At 51.4% G+C, this 17,481-nt stretch overlaps 1 protein-coding gene across 4 annotated transcripts; it reads right to left on the minus strand.

The window, feature by feature from the left end:
* Positions 1-46: 46 nt before the first annotated feature.
* On the minus strand, positions 47-17,374 carry Nectin4 (nectin cell adhesion molecule 4). 4 transcript variants are annotated; one of them, XM_021223926.2, is made up of 9 exons: positions 17,244-17,374; positions 7,678-8,037; positions 5,189-5,479; positions 4,325-4,445; positions 3,250-3,398; positions 2,457-2,613; positions 1,925-2,000; positions 1,455-1,529; positions 49-1,100 (listed from the first exon to the last, which is right to left on the minus strand). In XM_021223926.2, the coding sequence occupies exons 1-9, from the start codon at positions 17,320-17,322 to the stop codon at positions 879-881; spliced, it is 1,530 nt and encodes a 509-aa protein (XP_021079585.1). In that variant the 5' UTR covers positions 17,323-17,374; the 3' UTR covers positions 49-878. The 4 variants fall into 4 exon arrangements, with proteins under 4 accessions (XP_021079586.1, XP_021079587.1, XP_021079585.1 ...); XM_005087759.4 differs by having other exon boundaries at positions 50-1,100; positions 2,457-2,610; XM_021223927.2 differs by lacking the exon at positions 1,455-1,529 and having other exon boundaries at positions 47-1,100.
* Positions 17,375-17,481: the final 107 nt, after the last annotated feature.

Below are 17,481 nucleotides of genomic sequence, written 5' to 3' on the forward strand. Positions count from 1 at the left end.
CTGGTCTATAGATCGAGTTCCAGGACAGCCTCCAAAACTATACAGAGAAACCCTGTCTCAAAAAACCAAAAAAAAAAAAAAAAAAAAAGAAAGAAAGAAAGAAAAAGAAAAAGAAAAAAAAGTTTCTTTTTCTCGAGTTAAAGGAGACTGAGCAGAACTCAGGAGGCTCCTTGGAGGTTAATGTACAGAAGGTATGTATGTCCATGCAGCAGGTAGCCCACAGGCCACCAGAGGGTAGAGGGCTTCTGTAACAGTTCAAGCCTCTGGCAGACCCCTGGGTGTCTGTTTCACACTTGCTCCCAAAGGGTGGGAACACAGCTCCCCCACTTTGGAGGTCAGACTCTAGCTCCAGCTATGCCCGCACACCTGGATCTGGCCCACAGCCTCCACGCCTCACTTCCAACCTCTGCATCACTAATACTGCTCTGGGGTCTGAGGAAAATACCTGCATCTGCAGGCAGAGGTCACACATGAACACACATGAAGCACACTACTAACAGGCTACACCCAATCAATGTTCAGCACACAGCCACAAATCCTGTGGCACACACACCATTCACGTGGGCTCTTAACATGACGGCACAATGCACACCATATGCCATGGACAGTCATGCCTCCGTGCACATACAGTGGAGTGCCATGCACGCTCACACGCACACACACACACACACACACACACACACACAACGGTGGGAGGCACTCAGCCAGTGGAGCCCTCCTGATGAACAGAAGGATTGGAGGTAAAAGTGGAGCAGTCAGTGGGTGGGAAGTATCTGCCTAAAGAAACGCAGGCATGCTAAGGAGGGTTGCCCTAAGAAGAGTTGAAATCTCCCATGGAAGCAGAGGAGAGCAGGCCCGGGGACGGAGGCCAGCCGGGGTCAGACCAAGTGCCCTCGCCCGTTGATGTAGATGCCATTGCCTGTGGGTTTGGCCCTCAGGGTCCCGTTCTCCTGAACAAAATGGTTCATGGCCTGTTTGATGCCTTCATCCTGATCCTCCTCCTCTGTCTGCCCAGAGCCTGGAGACAGTAGTTCAGTCTGTGTTTCAATCTCTCTCACTGTAGTCAACGTGGAGTAGCTACGGCCCTCTGGCTCTTCACTCTGGAGACCAAGGGCAGAGGATAGGTCAGGAGTGGAGAGCAAACAGGCAGACACAGTGGGGTAGGGCTGGGTTGTGATGGGGTCAGAGGTCAGGTAAGGCATGGACAATGGCTGTCCCAGAGGCATGGCATGGGGCTTGGGGGTTGGGGGTGGGGAGGGCAAGGATGAGTGTTATACATAGGGGTGGAGAGACAGCGGACAAAGGCACAGCAGAAATGGGGGGCAGGGATCGCATGTGAGTCAGGGACAAGATGCAGGGACTGGCGTAGGGGGCTGCTGTCACACCACATCGGGGGTTAGGAGAGGGGCCTGAGGAGAGTGTTGGGGACACCGGTGGGGCCGGGGGGGCCTCACCATCACAGAGCAGCTACTGTTGTCCTTGAGACTATCAGGGTGGCCCTCCGCTCTCAGCCCTACACTCTCCTCCGGCTGCAGGGGCCCAGACATAGGGGAGGAGTTAGAAGAAAGCTCTGCCTCCTCCCCTCAGCCTCCTCCCTGATCACCTTTACCCCAACCCATAGGTCCATGTGTTTCTGACACAATCATCTTCCTCCCCTCATCGACTCCCCCAAGGCCACCCTGGCACCACCAGGGTGGTGGATTCCTAGAGCAGCCCCCAACCCAGTGCTAACAGGGCCTTGCATGGAGGAGTCCCAGCAGCCCCAAAGCATCTAGCCCCGGCTAATGGTCCAGCCTCGGCTCAGCTCCAGCTGTGAGTAAGCAGCCAGACCTGGGAAAGGGGCTACACTCCTAGCTACAGAGGCACCCAGAGCCAAGCAAATCCGTGTCCACGCCCCACACGTGCGCCCAACCTTAGCACACACCTGGCTCCTCGGGTCCGTGTGATGAGAATGCAGCCTCCGGATGGAATTCTCCCTGGTCAAAGTCAGCTCCTCCTCACTGGGAAAGACATCCCCTTGTCAGGAACTGAGGGCAGTGGCAGCCTCCTAAGGTGAGTCTAGCCTGGGTGAGCCTGAGTACCACGGCTGGAGGGTACAACTGCCAAACTATGTCTGCAACTGAGTTTATGGTTGCAGACCAAATGTGGCTAGAAAGCGTGGGTGAGCCACGAAGTGCATGGTAGAGGATGCCTGGGGAGTATGAATCTGTGCTTCTCTCAGGCACGCCTCTGCCCATGCAGCTGTGGTCCAGGTCCCAGGCTTCCCTCACTTTCCCAAAGACACCAGCCGTTAGGCTACCCAGTCTCCTTTCTCCTCGGTTCAGGTTCACCTCCCGCTCCGCCCACTCCCGCTCCGCCCACTCCCGCTCCGCCCACTCCCGCTCCGCCCACTCCCGCTCCGCCCACTCCCGCTCCGCCCACTCCCGCTCCGCCCACTCAGTGTAGCCAGTACTCACTATTTCTGGGTCATCTGCTGTGCTTTCCGCCGATGGTATCGGGACATGAGCACCACCACCACCACCAGCAGGCAGAACAAGAGCGCGGCAATCACACCCACGACCACCACTGAGGCCGACACTAGGTCCACTTGTTTTCCTGGATCTTGAGGGTCTGCTGGAGACAGGCCAAGTTCTGAGGCGTGTGCCCAGGACCTTTCTGGATCCGCCCTAGGCCCCATTGCTACCCAAATGTTATCCTCACAGAACACATCCACGGCTACCTACTCAGCTTAACCCTCTCCAAAAATACACGCTCCATCATCCCCAAAAACATTCTTTCCCATTTCTCTCTCTGCCTTGCTTCCTGTTGTCCACCCCCAGCTCAGGATTCAGCATCTCCATCATCTCAGGACTCAGTATCCCCATCATCTCAGGACTCAGCATCCCCATCATCTCAGGACTCAGTATCCCCATCATCTCAGGACTCAGTATCCCCATCATCTCAGGACTCAGTATCCCCATCATCTCAGGACTCAGCACCCCCATCATCTCAGGACTCAGCATCCCCATCATCTCAGGACTCAGTATCCCCATCATCTCAGGACTCAGCACCCCCATCATCTCAGGACTCAGCACCCCCATCATCTCAGGACTCAGCACCCCCATCATCTCAGGACTCAGCATCCCCATCATCTTAGGACTCAGTATCCCCATCATCTTAGGACTCAGTATCCCCATCATCTCAGGATTCAGCATCTCCATCATCTCAGGATTCAGTAACCCCATCTTTGTTCCCAGCCACTGTGTTTACCAAGAACTTCCACGGTGACCTGAGAATCCCTCGAAGCAAGATCATTGCTGACGCGGCAGACATAGATGCCACTGTGCTCCGTAGTCAGCGCCGGGAAGCCCAGAGTGTCCCCTTTCACTCGCACCCCACTGGGCAGAGGTCCATCCAGCCTGAAGGACAGGGAAGCTGAAGGGTGCTGGCTGGGGCAGGCTAAGGCGCCACCACCCAACATGCCCAGGCAGCTCTTCACCCCCCTCCCCATGACGTCATCCAGAGCCCCAGGCTGTTCCCACGGTGCCCCTCCCTACCCTAGGCAGGTCTAGGCAGAGGCCCTTTCTCCCTGCCGCCCAGCCTGACCCGGGCACCCCCACACACACTTGGGGAAGATCCACACGCCTGCCATCCCACATGCTACCACAGGCATCACGTCATCCAGCACCAGGTAACAGGTATACATGCTACAAAGTCCACACAACAGGACTCTCCACTCCTAGCTGGGCTCAGAGGTACTTGGAAACTGTGACTGCATGCTCCAACACCTATGGTAGCGCATGGTGGAGTAAACAAACCCAGCCCCAGGCACAAGGCCTCATGTATTGTTCATACATCATGTGAGAACATGACTATCATAGGCTCGCATACATGGATATCCTACCCCTTCCCAATTCTCTGGGGGGAAAAGGCAAGAAGTCTTGAAGGAGCTGGTGGAAAAGTGTGGTTGTCTCTGAGGGGCTGACAACAGGATGGTCATAAGGAGTGTTGGTATAACATAAGGAGTGTTGGTATAACAGCGTGTCTTTGTCTCACACACTTTTAGCACTCATAAATACATAAAAGATTAGTGTTTAATATAGCTCAAAGTTAGTTACATTTCATAGTTTAAAGTTAGTTTAAAAAAGAAAAAGTAAAGAAGATATCTACATATCCCCTGTGGTAACCACGCATTCCCTTGAACAAGCCAGTAAAGTTTGCTGACTGTGCAAATTTTTATATTGTTCAGAATATGTGGTCCTAGCTCCCAATGAGCTCATCCTGGTCCTGGAAAGGAAATGATGCTAGTCCCAAAGTAGGCCTTTCTCCAGGCAGAGGTCCTTACCGCGTCCAGTTGTATGAGGGCGGGGGCTGTCCTTCACTCAGGCATTTGAGTGTAGCTCCTTCTCGGCCAACATGCCATAAGTTTTGGTCCTCAAGGCCCCTCACAGAGGCCTCTGCAAGGACTGGAGTGGGGGGGTTGAAGATGAGAAGATGCCTCAGTTCAGGATTCTCTGAAGACCCTCTGTCTACGGATATCCTCACCCACGGCTCCTGGCCACACTGTTCCCCCTCCCCCATCTCAGAGGCATGAGCCAGCAAGTCCCTTGGGGTAATGGAGTTTCACACTCTTTCTGAATCTCCTATGACACTAGCATAGTGCTACTCACAAAACTCAGCTAATGCCTAACAACCCAACGAGCTTGTTCATTTTCCTAACAAACATTTGTCCATTTCTAACAAGATTAAGTAACTGTTGGTAAATAGCAGAATGGTGACTTGTCCCAAGTCTGTCTCCAAACCCTTAACTGTATTTTTTGCAAACACCTTCAACTCCATATTTTATTCTCCCATCAACTCTGTAAAAATAAGGCAGTCTTTTCCATAAAGCTCACAGAGATAGCAGGTGGCGGTGTCACACGCCTTTAATCCCAGGACCCAGAAGGCAGAGGCAGGCAGATCTCTGTGAGTGTGAGGCCAGCCTGGTCTCCAGAGTGAGTTCCAGGACCACACAGCAAAACCTTGCTTCAAAACAAAACACCAAACAAACAAACAAAAGCTCACAGTGATTTTCCCAGGACATCTAGGTTGGCCAAGTGGTCTGCCTTTGGATTAGACTGTGAACTCCAAGACTCAGGTTCAGGGTCACAGTGTCTTAGCACTATTTTCAGAACGTAGGGACATCTTACCCATATGTCCCAATACTCACAGGCCACTTGGAGGGTGTGGGTGATCCTCCGGTCCTGGAGCAGGCCAGGGTGAGACACCACACAGGTCAGCGGCTGCCCGTTCATGCTTCGGCTGGGCACCAGGTGAAACTCTGAAGTGACGGCAGCTGATCGAGAGTGCTTGAAGGAGCGGTTGGACTGTGTGCCCTTGACCTCTGTGTCCCAGGTGACAATGGGAGCTGGGCTGCCCTCAGCAGTGCAAGAGGCTGCCAACGTCAGGCCCTGGCCCTCTTCTAGTGGTGGGCCCGGGTTCAGTGAGGGCAGGGGAGGTACTGTGGGGAGGGAGGGGCGTGTGAAAGAGCTGCACGGTCTGTCAGGAGGCCACTCCCAGTCTTACCCAGTTGCAAACTTCAGTCCCCTTTCCTCTCTTTCTCTTTATTATTATACTGTGTTCTGTCTGCATGTCTCCCTGCAGGCCAGAAGAGGGCAGCAGATCTCATTACAGATGGTTGAGAGCCATCATGTGGTTGCTGGGATTTGAACTCAGGACCAGCTAATGTTCTTAACCACTGAGCCATCTCTCCAGGCACACTTTTTTTTTTTTTTTTTTTTTTTTTGGTTTTTCGAGACAGGGTTTCTCTGTATTGCTTTGGAGGTTGTCCTGGAACTCGCTCTGTAGACCAGGCTGGCCTCAAAATCACAGAGATCTGCCTACCTCTGCCTCCCAAGTGCTGGGATTAAAGGTGTGAACCACTAGCCCGGCTGAAGCAGGGTTTCTCTGTGTAACAGTTCTGGCTGTCCTGGAACTCACTCTGTAAACCAGGCTGTCCTTAAAGGCACAGCAATCTGTTTGAGAACAGCCTGCCTCTGCCTCCCAAGTGCTGAGATTGAAGATATGTACAACCGCAGCCCAGCATAGGTCATTGTTTAAAAACATAAAAATAATTTTAGAACTAATTGGATAGTATCTATGTAATAATAGCAATAATAATCACTACTTACTATGTGTCAACTATTATGCTAAATACTTTGCATACATTATCTCATTTAATTTTGCCAACAAACTAGTGAGGTGAGCATTATTATGCCTGTTTTTCAGATGAGGAAACCAAAGTTCAGGGAGGGCCAGTGATATGTTCCAGGTCGTCAGCTCTTGAGTGACAAAACCTAGAGTCACAGATTTTCTTTAGGGGTGTGTGTGTGTTGGTCTTAAATTTTCCATCCTCCTGACTCAGCTTCTGGAGCAGTGTAAGTATAAATATGTATCACTATGCCAGCTTTTTTTTTTCCAGACAGGGTTTCTCTGTATTGTTTTGGAGGCTGTCCTGGACCTTGCTCTGTAGACCAGGCTGGCCTGGAAATCACAGAGATCTGCCTTCCTCTGTCTTCTGAGTGCTGGGATTAAAGGCATGCGCCGGACCCCCCTTCTCCCCCTCCCCCTCCACTTTTTTTTAAAGAAACATTTTAATGACTTATTTTTATTTTATGTGTATTAGTGTCTTGTCTGCTTGTATGTCTGTGGAGTGTCAGATCCTCTGGAACAGAAGTTACAGACAGTTGTGAGCTGCCATGTGGGTGCTGGGAACTGAACCCAGGACCTCTTCACAGCTGGGCCAACTCTTCAGCCCTATGCCAGCTTTTTTATTTTCTTTCTTTCTTTTTTTTTACACTCAGGTTTTGTTTTGTTTTTTCCCTCCAGTGTTGATGTTTCTAACTTCCACCCAGAGCAAAACCATGAAGACTTTTAATTCTAGCTTCAAAACAGCCCGAAGCACAAAACTAAAAAGAGAATTTGACCATAGGTCCAGGTTGGCTAGCACCACTGTCTATGGCCTCTGTCTTAGACCACATTCACTGAAGGCCCAGTCAAGGACTGTCTTACCCCGGTTGCTCACAGATAGCCACATCACAGCTGGACCTCACGTCCACGTTTGGGACTCCCACATTTTAAAACTATAGCGCCTGGGATGGTGAAGGAGGCTTTGCATTGGTGTCTTTCAGTTAAGTGCAGCTTGGAAAAGGGGATTTAAGTAGAGTCTGGCTAAGGTTCTCTACTCTTTGAAAAACTGTTCAGAAGAACAAGCCCATGCCCCAGAAGCACAAAGGTGCACAGAGTGAAATTCGGACCATCAGGACAAGCTTTCTAAAATATGTATCATTCACCAGTGCTTTGGGAGAGAATTTATGGGTTGGGTGGGAGGGGCCGGGTAATCTTCCCTCACCCCTACAGGGCCTTATCTTTTTTTTTTAAGATTTATTTATTTATTATGTGTACAGTGTTCTGCCTGCATGTATCCCTGCAGGTCAGAAGAGAGCACCGGATCTTATTTCAGACGGTTGTGAGCCATGATATGGTTGCTGGGAATTGAACCTCTGGAAGACCAGCTAGTGTTCTTAACTACTGAGCTATCTCTCCAGCCCCGGTCCTTATCTTTTATATCTGCCTATTCTGCCTCTGCCCCAAGGTTCTCTTCAGTCTTATCCTGCCCTCACTTACGAATCCTGATCATGCCCAGCTGGTCCTACTTACCCAGAACGCGGAGCCGCATCCGTGCCTGGAAGCTGCCGGCCGGGAAAGTGCTGACTCTGCACTCGTACTCGCCCTCATCTGCTTGCACAGCGTTGCGCAGGAGCACAGAGCCGTCCAGAGGGTCTCGTGGGGGCGGGGGTTGCTCCACGCGGTCCTCATAGGCGGGACTCACATGAAGCCCGTATTTGGAGTGCAGTAAGGCCAGCTCCCGAGTGCCCTCGTTTGGGTCCACCCGAGCCCATGCCACTTGCCCCACCTGCTCGTCCGGATCCCCTCGGTAGAAGCAGGGCAATTTTGCGTCCTGGCCCAACACCACGGTCACTAAGTCGGAGGTCTCCAGCTCCCCCGCCGGGCATCGGCCTGCAGGGGGCAAACAGAAGCGGTCAGGATGAGGGGGACTGCCTGGACCAAGGGAACGCAATCAAAATGATGACAACAAAGGCCGCCGGAACTGCCTTTGTGCTTGCAAAGCGCATTCACTCTATTACCTCATTAGATCCACACAACATTCCCAAGAGGTGGGCGTTATTATCGCCATTTAACAGAGGAGGAAACTGAGATCCAGAGGGAAGTGGCTTGCCTAAGGCCACACAGATGATTTATGGAAGACTCACCCTTTTGCAGTCTGGGATTCTATCTGAGCAAAGAAACTATAACAGGACCAGAGTCCTAGCTCTGGTCATCAAGGAGCTGACAACCTATCAGGAAACGACGAAATCTCTGCACATAGAACCAGGAAACCAGGGACAAATTTCACAGGATGCTCAACCTACCAAGCAGGGTAAAAGTAAAAGTGAACGCTTTGGGAATGAATGGTGAGGAGCAGCTGAAAAAGTTCAGATGTTTGGTGCCTGGCGTGAGGCATTTGGGGAGGGTGTCCATCCTGACAGGCCCTTGGGAACATTTTTCACATGGTTTGAAGATGAGAGACCTGGAATCCCAGAGAGAAGGAGGTATCCCATGTGGGAGGAATGGCATGAACTGAGGTTTAGGGGCAGGGACCAGCAAGTCACTGAAGACAGAGAGCCCCCAGGTCAGGGGCCTGGAGAAATGAGGTCAGGGCAGGCACACAGCAATTGGATCAGAATGTTGAGACAGGATCAGATGACCAGGGATGAAGGACTAGTGTTTTGATAATCGATGAGCAGCTATACAAAGCATTTGGAAATTTTGAAATTAGATACATCCATTATACAACCTCATTGGCAAATAAATATCCATTTCCTGCCCTCACGGAACCCAAGGTCTGTTTAGGAGGAACAAATACAAATGGTAGACATCTATCCATCCATCCATCCATCCATCCACCCATCCATCCATCTGCCATCTATCTACTAACAGATAGGTATGGAATCACGCAATGACAATTTCTTTTTCCTCTCTCTCTCTCTCTCTCTCTCTCCTCCTCTTCTTTCCTTTTAAGACAGGGTCTATCTATGCAGCCTGCCAGGCTGGCTTCAAACTCACTGTTCTCCTTCATCAGCCTTCAGAGTGATTGGATTCCGGGATACGTCACCACACCTAACTTGTAATGGTAGTTTCTGACTTAGTGTTTGGTGGCTTGTTGTCGGTTGTTTGAGGCATGTGGGAGTCACAGGGAGGGCTTCATGTATGAGTTGGGTGGGATCAGGAGGCCTGGGAAACCTAGAAAGGCATTGTGGGTACAGGAGCAAGGTAAGCAAACACTAGGAAGTGGAGAGGCTGGCTGCTGGTTCAGGAAGCAAAGAGAAGAGGACCCAGCCTAAGGGAGGGTGTGGGGGGGGGAAGGGGGAGAGGGTGTGTGTGTGGAGCAGCAGTGGAAATACAGCTGGGGTAGGGTGGGTCCAAATAGCCCAGGATGTCATGCCAGGAAAAGGAATTCAAATTTGGTCAAGAGGAAATGGAGTCACCAAAGTCTCTCCAGCCAGCCAGTGGCATGAAGCAGGTGACAGCATGCAGTCTGACCAGAAAACAGGTCACGGAAAAAGACCAAGGCAGATACCATGAGGCTGTAGCTGCCTCCCTGGCAAGGTGGTGCTGGGCAGACGAGAAGGGACATTTGCTGGGTCACGGACTGGAGAGAGGTGAGGAACAGGAGAACTTCAAAGATAACTGGATGTCTGCAATGAGTAGCTTATAAAGGAGGTTGGACCTGGGAATGCTTATTGTTATGAAAATATAAATAATACCCAGGGCCAAGCGCTGGGCCAAGGCAGAAGAGCTCTCTGGGAGAGCAAGAGCTCCAACTTAGAACATCCAACTGCTTCTAATCCCCGCCTCTAGCCAGTACCCACACCCCCTGTCACCTTTGCACACACTATACCCCTGCCTGGAATGCTCTCCTCCCTGTGTCTGGCTGCTCCTACTCATCACTGTCTGGAGCACTCCTACTCATGCCTGAAGACTCTGCTTAGGTATCATTTCCTCCTGAGTCCTCCCTCCCTTCCCCCCTCAAGCAGCTTCTTTGGGTGCTCTGCCCTGTGCTTCCTCAGCTCTCCGCTTTAACCCAATCATAGCCCTTCAGCCTATAGATCGGGTCTTCCATTTTCTCGACCTCCTTCCCCAAGGCCTCGAACTCTATGAGAATCCAAAGAGGGTCATGTATCACATAGCAAAAACACGGTTTCTGATTTCATGCTCAGTCAGTGGTATGTGGCCCCCTTCCTGTCACTTAATTGGACCTTGATGAATGTCTATTGACTGACTGACTGAATGAATGAATGAGTGAGTGAATGAGTGAATGAATGAATGAATGAATGAATGAAGCCAGGCATGGTAGCCCATACCTCCTAATTCCAACACTTGGGAAGGTTCAGGCAAGAAGATCTAGGGTTCAACGCCATCCTGGGCAAGAGGGAGACAATGTCTCAATCCCCACCCCTCAGAAACAAAAAGAATATACAAATGAGTGAACAGATGCATGGAAGAGATAGGCAACAGGAAGAAAGTAGACTCAAGAGGAATGTACAGTCCCTTAGTCGGACTAGGCAGGGAAAGTGTTGGCACGGCAACCTTGAAGTGGGGGTTCACTGTCTGGGTTCACTGCCAAAGGGAGTGTCTCTGGACCAGACAAAGGAAGAAGGGAGGAGGAAATGAAGCATGGAGGAGGGCCCGAGGGTCCCAGGGAAACAAGCGAATGGGTCTTGTGGCCCAGATAGGAGAAGCAGGGGGGACGGGTGCTGCTTCTGGGAGTTGGGAGGGCCCCAGACCGGACGGGACAGACCTGCAGGGCCAGATACCAGGGCCCTGACCTGCCTAAGCTGACATTGGTCCCACCCAGCCCAGCCTGGGAGTCCAGCTAACCACTTGCACCCCTCCCAGGTGCCTCCTCCTAGCACTAAAGGGAGTAAGATTGTCAAGGAAGGCTGGGGGTGAGGTGCCATATGGGCTCTTCAGCTCACTCTGCTACAAAACACTAATGTAGATTTAAGTCACAATAATGTGGATGCAGGTCCTGGCCCACTAGGAGACACAATCCTTCCAAAGACTATTTCTGTGATACTGTCACATCTGACATTTCCACCCTTGAATTTTACTTTTATTTTATGTGTATGGATGTTTTGCTTGTATATATGTATACTATTGCTTGGTGCCCATGTAGGTTAGAAGAGAGCATCAGATGCCTTGGAAGTGGAGTTACAGGTGGCTGTTAACTACCATGTGGCTGCTGGGAATTGAACCCAGGTCCTCTGCAAGAACAAGCACTCTTAAATGCCATATCTCAAGCCTGTATATTTCCATCCTCATCCCTACACTGGTCCCTGCCCCGCCTATAAATCACCCATGTTCTGTCTCCCCAAATACCTCCTTAGGGCACAGTAAGATATGGGTACCCATCATATACTTGAGTCTCCATCCTCAATGTCCCTAACCCATGAGACCAAGATCCTCATCCTGAAGGTACAAGCCCCAGTTTTGCAGACTGAGGAACTCAGCAGAACAGAAAAGTTCCTTTGGAATTGTCCCTACAAAACTCACACTGTCCTACAGCCGCTATTTAGTGGAAGTATCTCAAGCTTAGAATCTCCACTTCCAATGGCCTTCAGCTCATCTTCTAAATCAAAAGAGATGAGTTAAGAGAACTTGGGCCCAAGTGTCCTTGTCCTGGGTTAAATGGACCCAGGAACCCAGGCTTCCAAGCCAGGGCAGGCCAGGCTTGTCTCCTCCTCTCCCCCACCCAAAGCCTGCCTGGCGTCAGCATGATGATGTCACCAGACTGAAGGAGACACACCGCCTGCCCGGTGAGGTCACCTCATGGGCATGTAGTAGCCAGGCTGGGCCAAGCCCACAGACCCCTCTGCTGCTGCACGTTGTTTGCTGAGGCTGGTGGCCTCCAGCTTCTGGGGCACTCCTCCTCCTCCTCCCAACTCTCCCCACCCCTCCTCTCAAGGAGCACCAGGACGCTGGTCAGGAGCCTTAGTGACTCAGAAGCTGCCACACAGCAGCAGGCCTAGCCACAGCCACTACCACCTTGCGCAAGGGAGAGAACAGGCCCAACTGGCCAGACGGGATCCCTGCCCTCAGCCTCCCCCACCCCTGGCCAGGCCCCCTCAGGCCTCTTTGGGGCCCTGCCCTTTGTGTACCCCGCCTGCTCCCAGACAGGTCCTCCATTCCTGGCTTGGGCTAGCTGGCTACACCCTACTCTGTTCTTTGGCTCCAACTTTCCTTTCTGTGTAAGGCTTGGCCTCTGAGCTCAAAAGGGGAAACTGAGGCTGACCCTCACAGATACTCAGTTATAGCAACATGTTCAAGAGCAACATCTTTTCTCTCGAGGGACTTTTCTTCATCAGTATCTTCTGCTGGTATGTAAAAGAATATACACATATAGGGGTCCTCGAGGTGTCTGTGTGACAAAGGCAGTAACTGCTGAGACTTTTGTGTCTGAATGTCTGGTATCTTTGGATGAGGGCTAGGCCACTTTTTCTAGTTCATGTGCATATGAAGCTATTTTCTTGCAAGAACTTCATACGTATGTGTGTTCATATCTCTGTTCGGGGAAATACACATCCTAACTTTTCTATACCCAAAGCCGGGTGTCGGTGGCGCACGCCTTTAATCCCAGCACTCAGGAGGCAGAGACAGGCAGATCTCTGTGAGTTCGAGACCAGCCTGGTCTATAAGAGCTAGTTCCAGGGCAGCCTCCAAAGCCACAGAGAAACCCTGTCTTGAAAAACCAAAAAAAAAAAAAAAAAAAAAAAAAAACCAAAAACAAAAAACAAAGAAAAAAAACACCTTTTCTATACCCAGAAGGGAGAGCTATGTGTTAGCACATGAACATATATGCACGCACCATTACATATGCATCGCACCCTCTGAACACACAGTCCACATTCCCGTCCTGCAGAACTCCACACACATAGTAAATATTTTGATATCGTTTATCTTGGCTTCCGTATGTCTGGCTCAGCTGCCTTTGGTCAGTGTGTAGCTCTGGGCTTCTGCCCATTCTAATGTTGCCCCTGGCATCCCTCCTCATCTCACCCCAAGACTTCAGGGCAGATTCATCTCAGGCACATGGTGGAGGCAACCAGAGATGAGGTCACTGTTCCTCCAGGTGATGGGAAATTGCCACCAAGCCTCCCTGACAAACAAAACAAAGGTTCCCTCTCTCTTGCTCTTTGGGTTCTTATGAAGAGACTCCCACCCTTTTTGCCCCCTATGGCCACACCCCCGGGCCCCCCAGTACTTCTGGCCCCCCAAGCAGAGATTCTTCCCTGGGAATCTCTGTCAGGGCTTTGCTGCTTGCCACCACCAGAAAAACCAGCTCTGGCTCTAGGCCTGGGGTAAGAGCTGTCTGGTGGGAAGCAGTTGGGGGGGGTTGCCGGGGGCTAGGGGGAGGGGTCCAAGCTGTCTAGGGTCTCATTCTTTTTGTTAACTCTTGCCTCCCTTCACCAGCTTCACCAGAGGAGGCTGGCATAGGTGTGTTAGTTTGAGGTAAGGAAGACATGATAGGGAAGCATCTAGACCCCCATCCACCCAGGACAGGTGACATAAACAAAGCAAAACGGGTTTGGTCCTTTCCCTTCCCATAACCTTGGCCTTGGAATTGAGGAACTTTGGAAACCAAAACTTTCCCTCTGCCTTCACCCACCTCCCTCACTTACCCCCCACTTTTCCTAAGCCCCCCAGCTTAATGAGAGCTTCCCAAGCCGGGCAAAGCGCCCACCCACAGATTAATGGAGGGGGGGCACCCAAGTAAGAGGGTAAGAACAATGGGGAGGACGGCCCATGAGGCAGCCGACTCTGCCTTAGACACAGCTCTCAGCACAGATAAGTCCCCTAAACCCCCCGGAGCCAGAGTCTGAGCCCTGCTGAGTCACCACTGTGGGTGGGAGACCTAGAATTCAACTTCTCTCAAACTCCTGAGACCTAACCTCCCCCCAGTTCTGCCTACCCCTCCTCCGTTGTGGCTAGCTCTGCCTCATTTCACATCACAGCTGCAACCTTAGCCTTCAGAGCAGTTTTAGGGAGACCTGCTGGGGTGGCGGTGGCATGGAAGGCCATGGGAACAGCTCCTCAGACCACAGGCACCATGTTGGCGCCTGTTCCAGTGAAAGAATGGAGTGTGATACCTCCATTCCCCTCCGGAAAGCAGGTGGGCGACTTCCCATCTAAAACTTAATTGTTTTACATTCTGTACCCAGATCTAGACCCCAAAGTTCCTCTGCTCTCTGTGATCCATTTTCACTTCCAGCCATTCTCTGCCTCATCTTTTGGATCAGTGTAAGTTTTGGAGACCAGATTATGCAGGTATTCCCTCCTTACAGGGCTTGCTCCCCTCTGGCTGGTACCCATTCACTTTTCTGGAGGACCCCTGGATTCTGAGGTTATGATGCTCTAGAAGATGACACTGAACACACTAAACTCCTCATTGCCCAGCTTCGTGCACCACCACAAAACACTAGGATGGAACCAGGGTCACTGGGGCCAAGGGCTTCCCTGGGATTCTCCTAGTTCTCCACATTTGGGCGGGGAAGCAAGCCTCCCTTTCTGGCTTCTCTGGGTTTGGGGTAGGTCCTACAGGAAAGGGCCTGCCCACCTCTGTCATCAGGATGGGGCCCCTCCCTTTCTAGGAAATTAATCTCAACAGAAAGTTGATCTAACCTTCAGAAGACAGAGTTTAGAACTCACAGAACAGCTTACTCCTAGGTTCTGAAGGACCGGAGGAGTTAGAGACTATTGGAAAGTAGTTTGCAGATTCAGGCCCCTCAGCCCCAGGGCAAAAGATGGGGGAGGGAGGAGGGATGGGACCTCACCCGGAAACTCATCCCATTAAGGAGAAACAAAGAGCTGTGGTGTTGGAGGCGCCTCCCAAGCCTGGGCTCCTCTCCCTGTCAGGGGTGGGGCAGGGCCCTAGGGCTCAGTGTTCTAATGGTCCTGAAGTTGGGGGGCAGGTGTCACTTTGCAATTGTGCCAAGAAGGCTGTGTCCTTGGGTCCTTTCAGCCAGCCACAGGGAAACTGATCAATTCTTCCAACACCACAAAGACCCCACTTCAAGCTGGACAATCACAGTGGCATACTATTTCAGAGTTCAGAAGGTCTGCAGAGACCATCAGTCCTTCTGGGTCTCCTGAAGTACTCTCTCAGCTGTTCAAAATTCCTAACAAATTAATGGAAGAAATGGGATCAGAATTCAAGGCTCCTGATTTCCAAATCTGCGGGGTGCTCAGAGACAAAAATTAGCCTAGGCCCCTAGGGCCACTAGGGAGATGCCTACACATACACAAAGGAGAGCCAGAATGGAGGGGATGGAGCTGTCTAGTTCTTGGGCTGTGATGCTGCAGTCCAAGTGTCCAGGAGTCCCCAGGAATAGCCTTCATCTCTGTGCAGGTCATAGCAGCAGAAGTACAGTGACACCCGATTAGTTACTAGCTTCCGGGGCAATCCTGGAGACAGCCTTTCTCCTTGGCATAGCTTCTCTCAGACCTCTGTGAAGTCTGGGGTCATTTTCTAGCCAGGAGTTCTTTATCTCCTCTCTGGGCTTCTATTAGCAAGAACAGTTTTGCATCATGGAAAAGGAAGGCAGGGATAGTATCCTTACCATTGTCTTGCCAACATCTAGTACCATAAGCACTCAACTATGCTGTTTTTTTTTTTCTTTTTTCAACAAGGAGTCAGGTGACCAAGACACTAACCCTGGTTCTGCTTCTTACACTGAATAATCTTACAGATCTCGCCTGCCTATCTGTTTCTCTCAGTTTTCCCATCTGTAAAATGAACGAGTTGGATCTCTTTGATCCTACCCAAGATCTGAGACAGCATGACTCCAATCTTCAGGTGTGGGTAGATTCTCCAGGAAAGTGTCTGTTGGGTTCCCTGGCCCAGCAGGAGGCCCGCCCTTTCAGTTTAAACAAGTGAAAAGGGCTTTCTGGAAGATGGGAATTAAGAGCAGGGGTTGGGGGTAAGGGGGAAGTGGCAGAGGTTAAAGTTTAGAATCCTGAGATTAGAGAGTGGACCACTGCCCCTTCTGTTACAAGACCAGAGTGAGGACACCCTTGAATGCTGCCAGCCCTGGCATCTACGCCTGGCCTGGTTCGCCTCTTGCTCTTCAGCTGAGATTGGGGGTGGGGAGAGAGAGTCACCCAGCGCTGCTGAACAACTGACAGTCCCTTGCTACTGTTTCTTGGGCTGGGGATCCTACTGTCCTCTGCAGACAGGGCCCTGTCTTTCTAAGAAAGAGTTCTCAGTTCCTCACTCCCCAGTAACAGCCAGTGGCATCTTACTGTGGTCCCATTATGTGCATATTCCCTCCCTCTTGCCCTGAAAAAACGATACATTCCGATGATTTATATGTGCTCTGATATATTAGGCAGGCAGAACGTATACGTATTGTATAGGCATCCTACAGAGGAAATGGAGAGATAATAAATGAATAAAAGTGGGTCATATCCCATCTAGAGGGCCCTTTACCTTCTAGCCTCCCCCTGGTCATGTAAGAAACACATAACACTATTCTCCACCTATTAATATGTGTGCCAGGGAAGGAAAGGGGCTAGGGAGAGAGGAGTTTCCTGGCTTTCCTGTAATCCCTCAAGGAACAGGTCAATCCTGCTGCTCAGAAAATTATCACGAGAGGAGAAGGAGGCAGAAATGCTCACCCACTCTCCAGGCACCAGTTTTCTGCACCTTGTGAACACTGAGGCAGTTCTGAAGCCTAGGCCACAAGGCCTTCAGGGAGCCCTGGGATGAGCAGGGTCCTTGGGTTCCACCTTTGAGCCCACTTGCACTGTATGCGTGAGTGTGTGTGTGTGTGTGTGTGTGTGTGTGCGCGTGCGTGTGCCTGTGTGCGTGCGCGTGAAGCAAAGCTTAGCAGAGGTAGTTAGGGACTGCAGACATTAGGGACTTGGCCTTGGGGCAGAGAGGGGACTTGAGAAGAAAACGACATTGGTTCTTCTGAGGGCACTGATGGCAAGTGGAATGAACAGAGTCCAAGGAAAGAGAACTTTTGCTTATGTGCTGAGTTCGTGTGTGAGTTTGCACGCGCGTGTGTATGCGTGTGTGTGTGCGCGCGCGTGCGCGTGCGCGCTCCTGTCTCTGCTAGGTAGGGCTCAGAAGCAAGAGTCCTGATGGTTCAGGCAAGTCCTACCTGTAAGCGATGCCAGGAACAGCAGCAGCAGCAGCCAGGCTTCAGGGCCCCACATCTCGGCTCCCAGGGACAGGGGCATTGGCTGAAAGGCAGACCTCCCCAGTGACTTTGAAGTTCCACCGAGTTCTCCCTGGGAGCCGGTTCTGGAGCTGGGTAAAGCTCTGACCCAGAAGGCAGGAAGTCACGGAGTCCCCAGGCACTAACGTACCTGTCCCACTTGGGTCTCCACTAGGGGACC

This window comes from Mesocricetus auratus, unplaced genomic scaffold (genome assembly GCF_017639785.1).
Source record: "Mesocricetus auratus isolate SY011 unplaced genomic scaffold, BCM_Maur_2.0 Super-Scaffold_100676, whole genome shotgun sequence".
Lineage (NCBI taxonomy): Eukaryota > Metazoa > Chordata > Mammalia > Rodentia > Cricetidae > Mesocricetus > Mesocricetus auratus.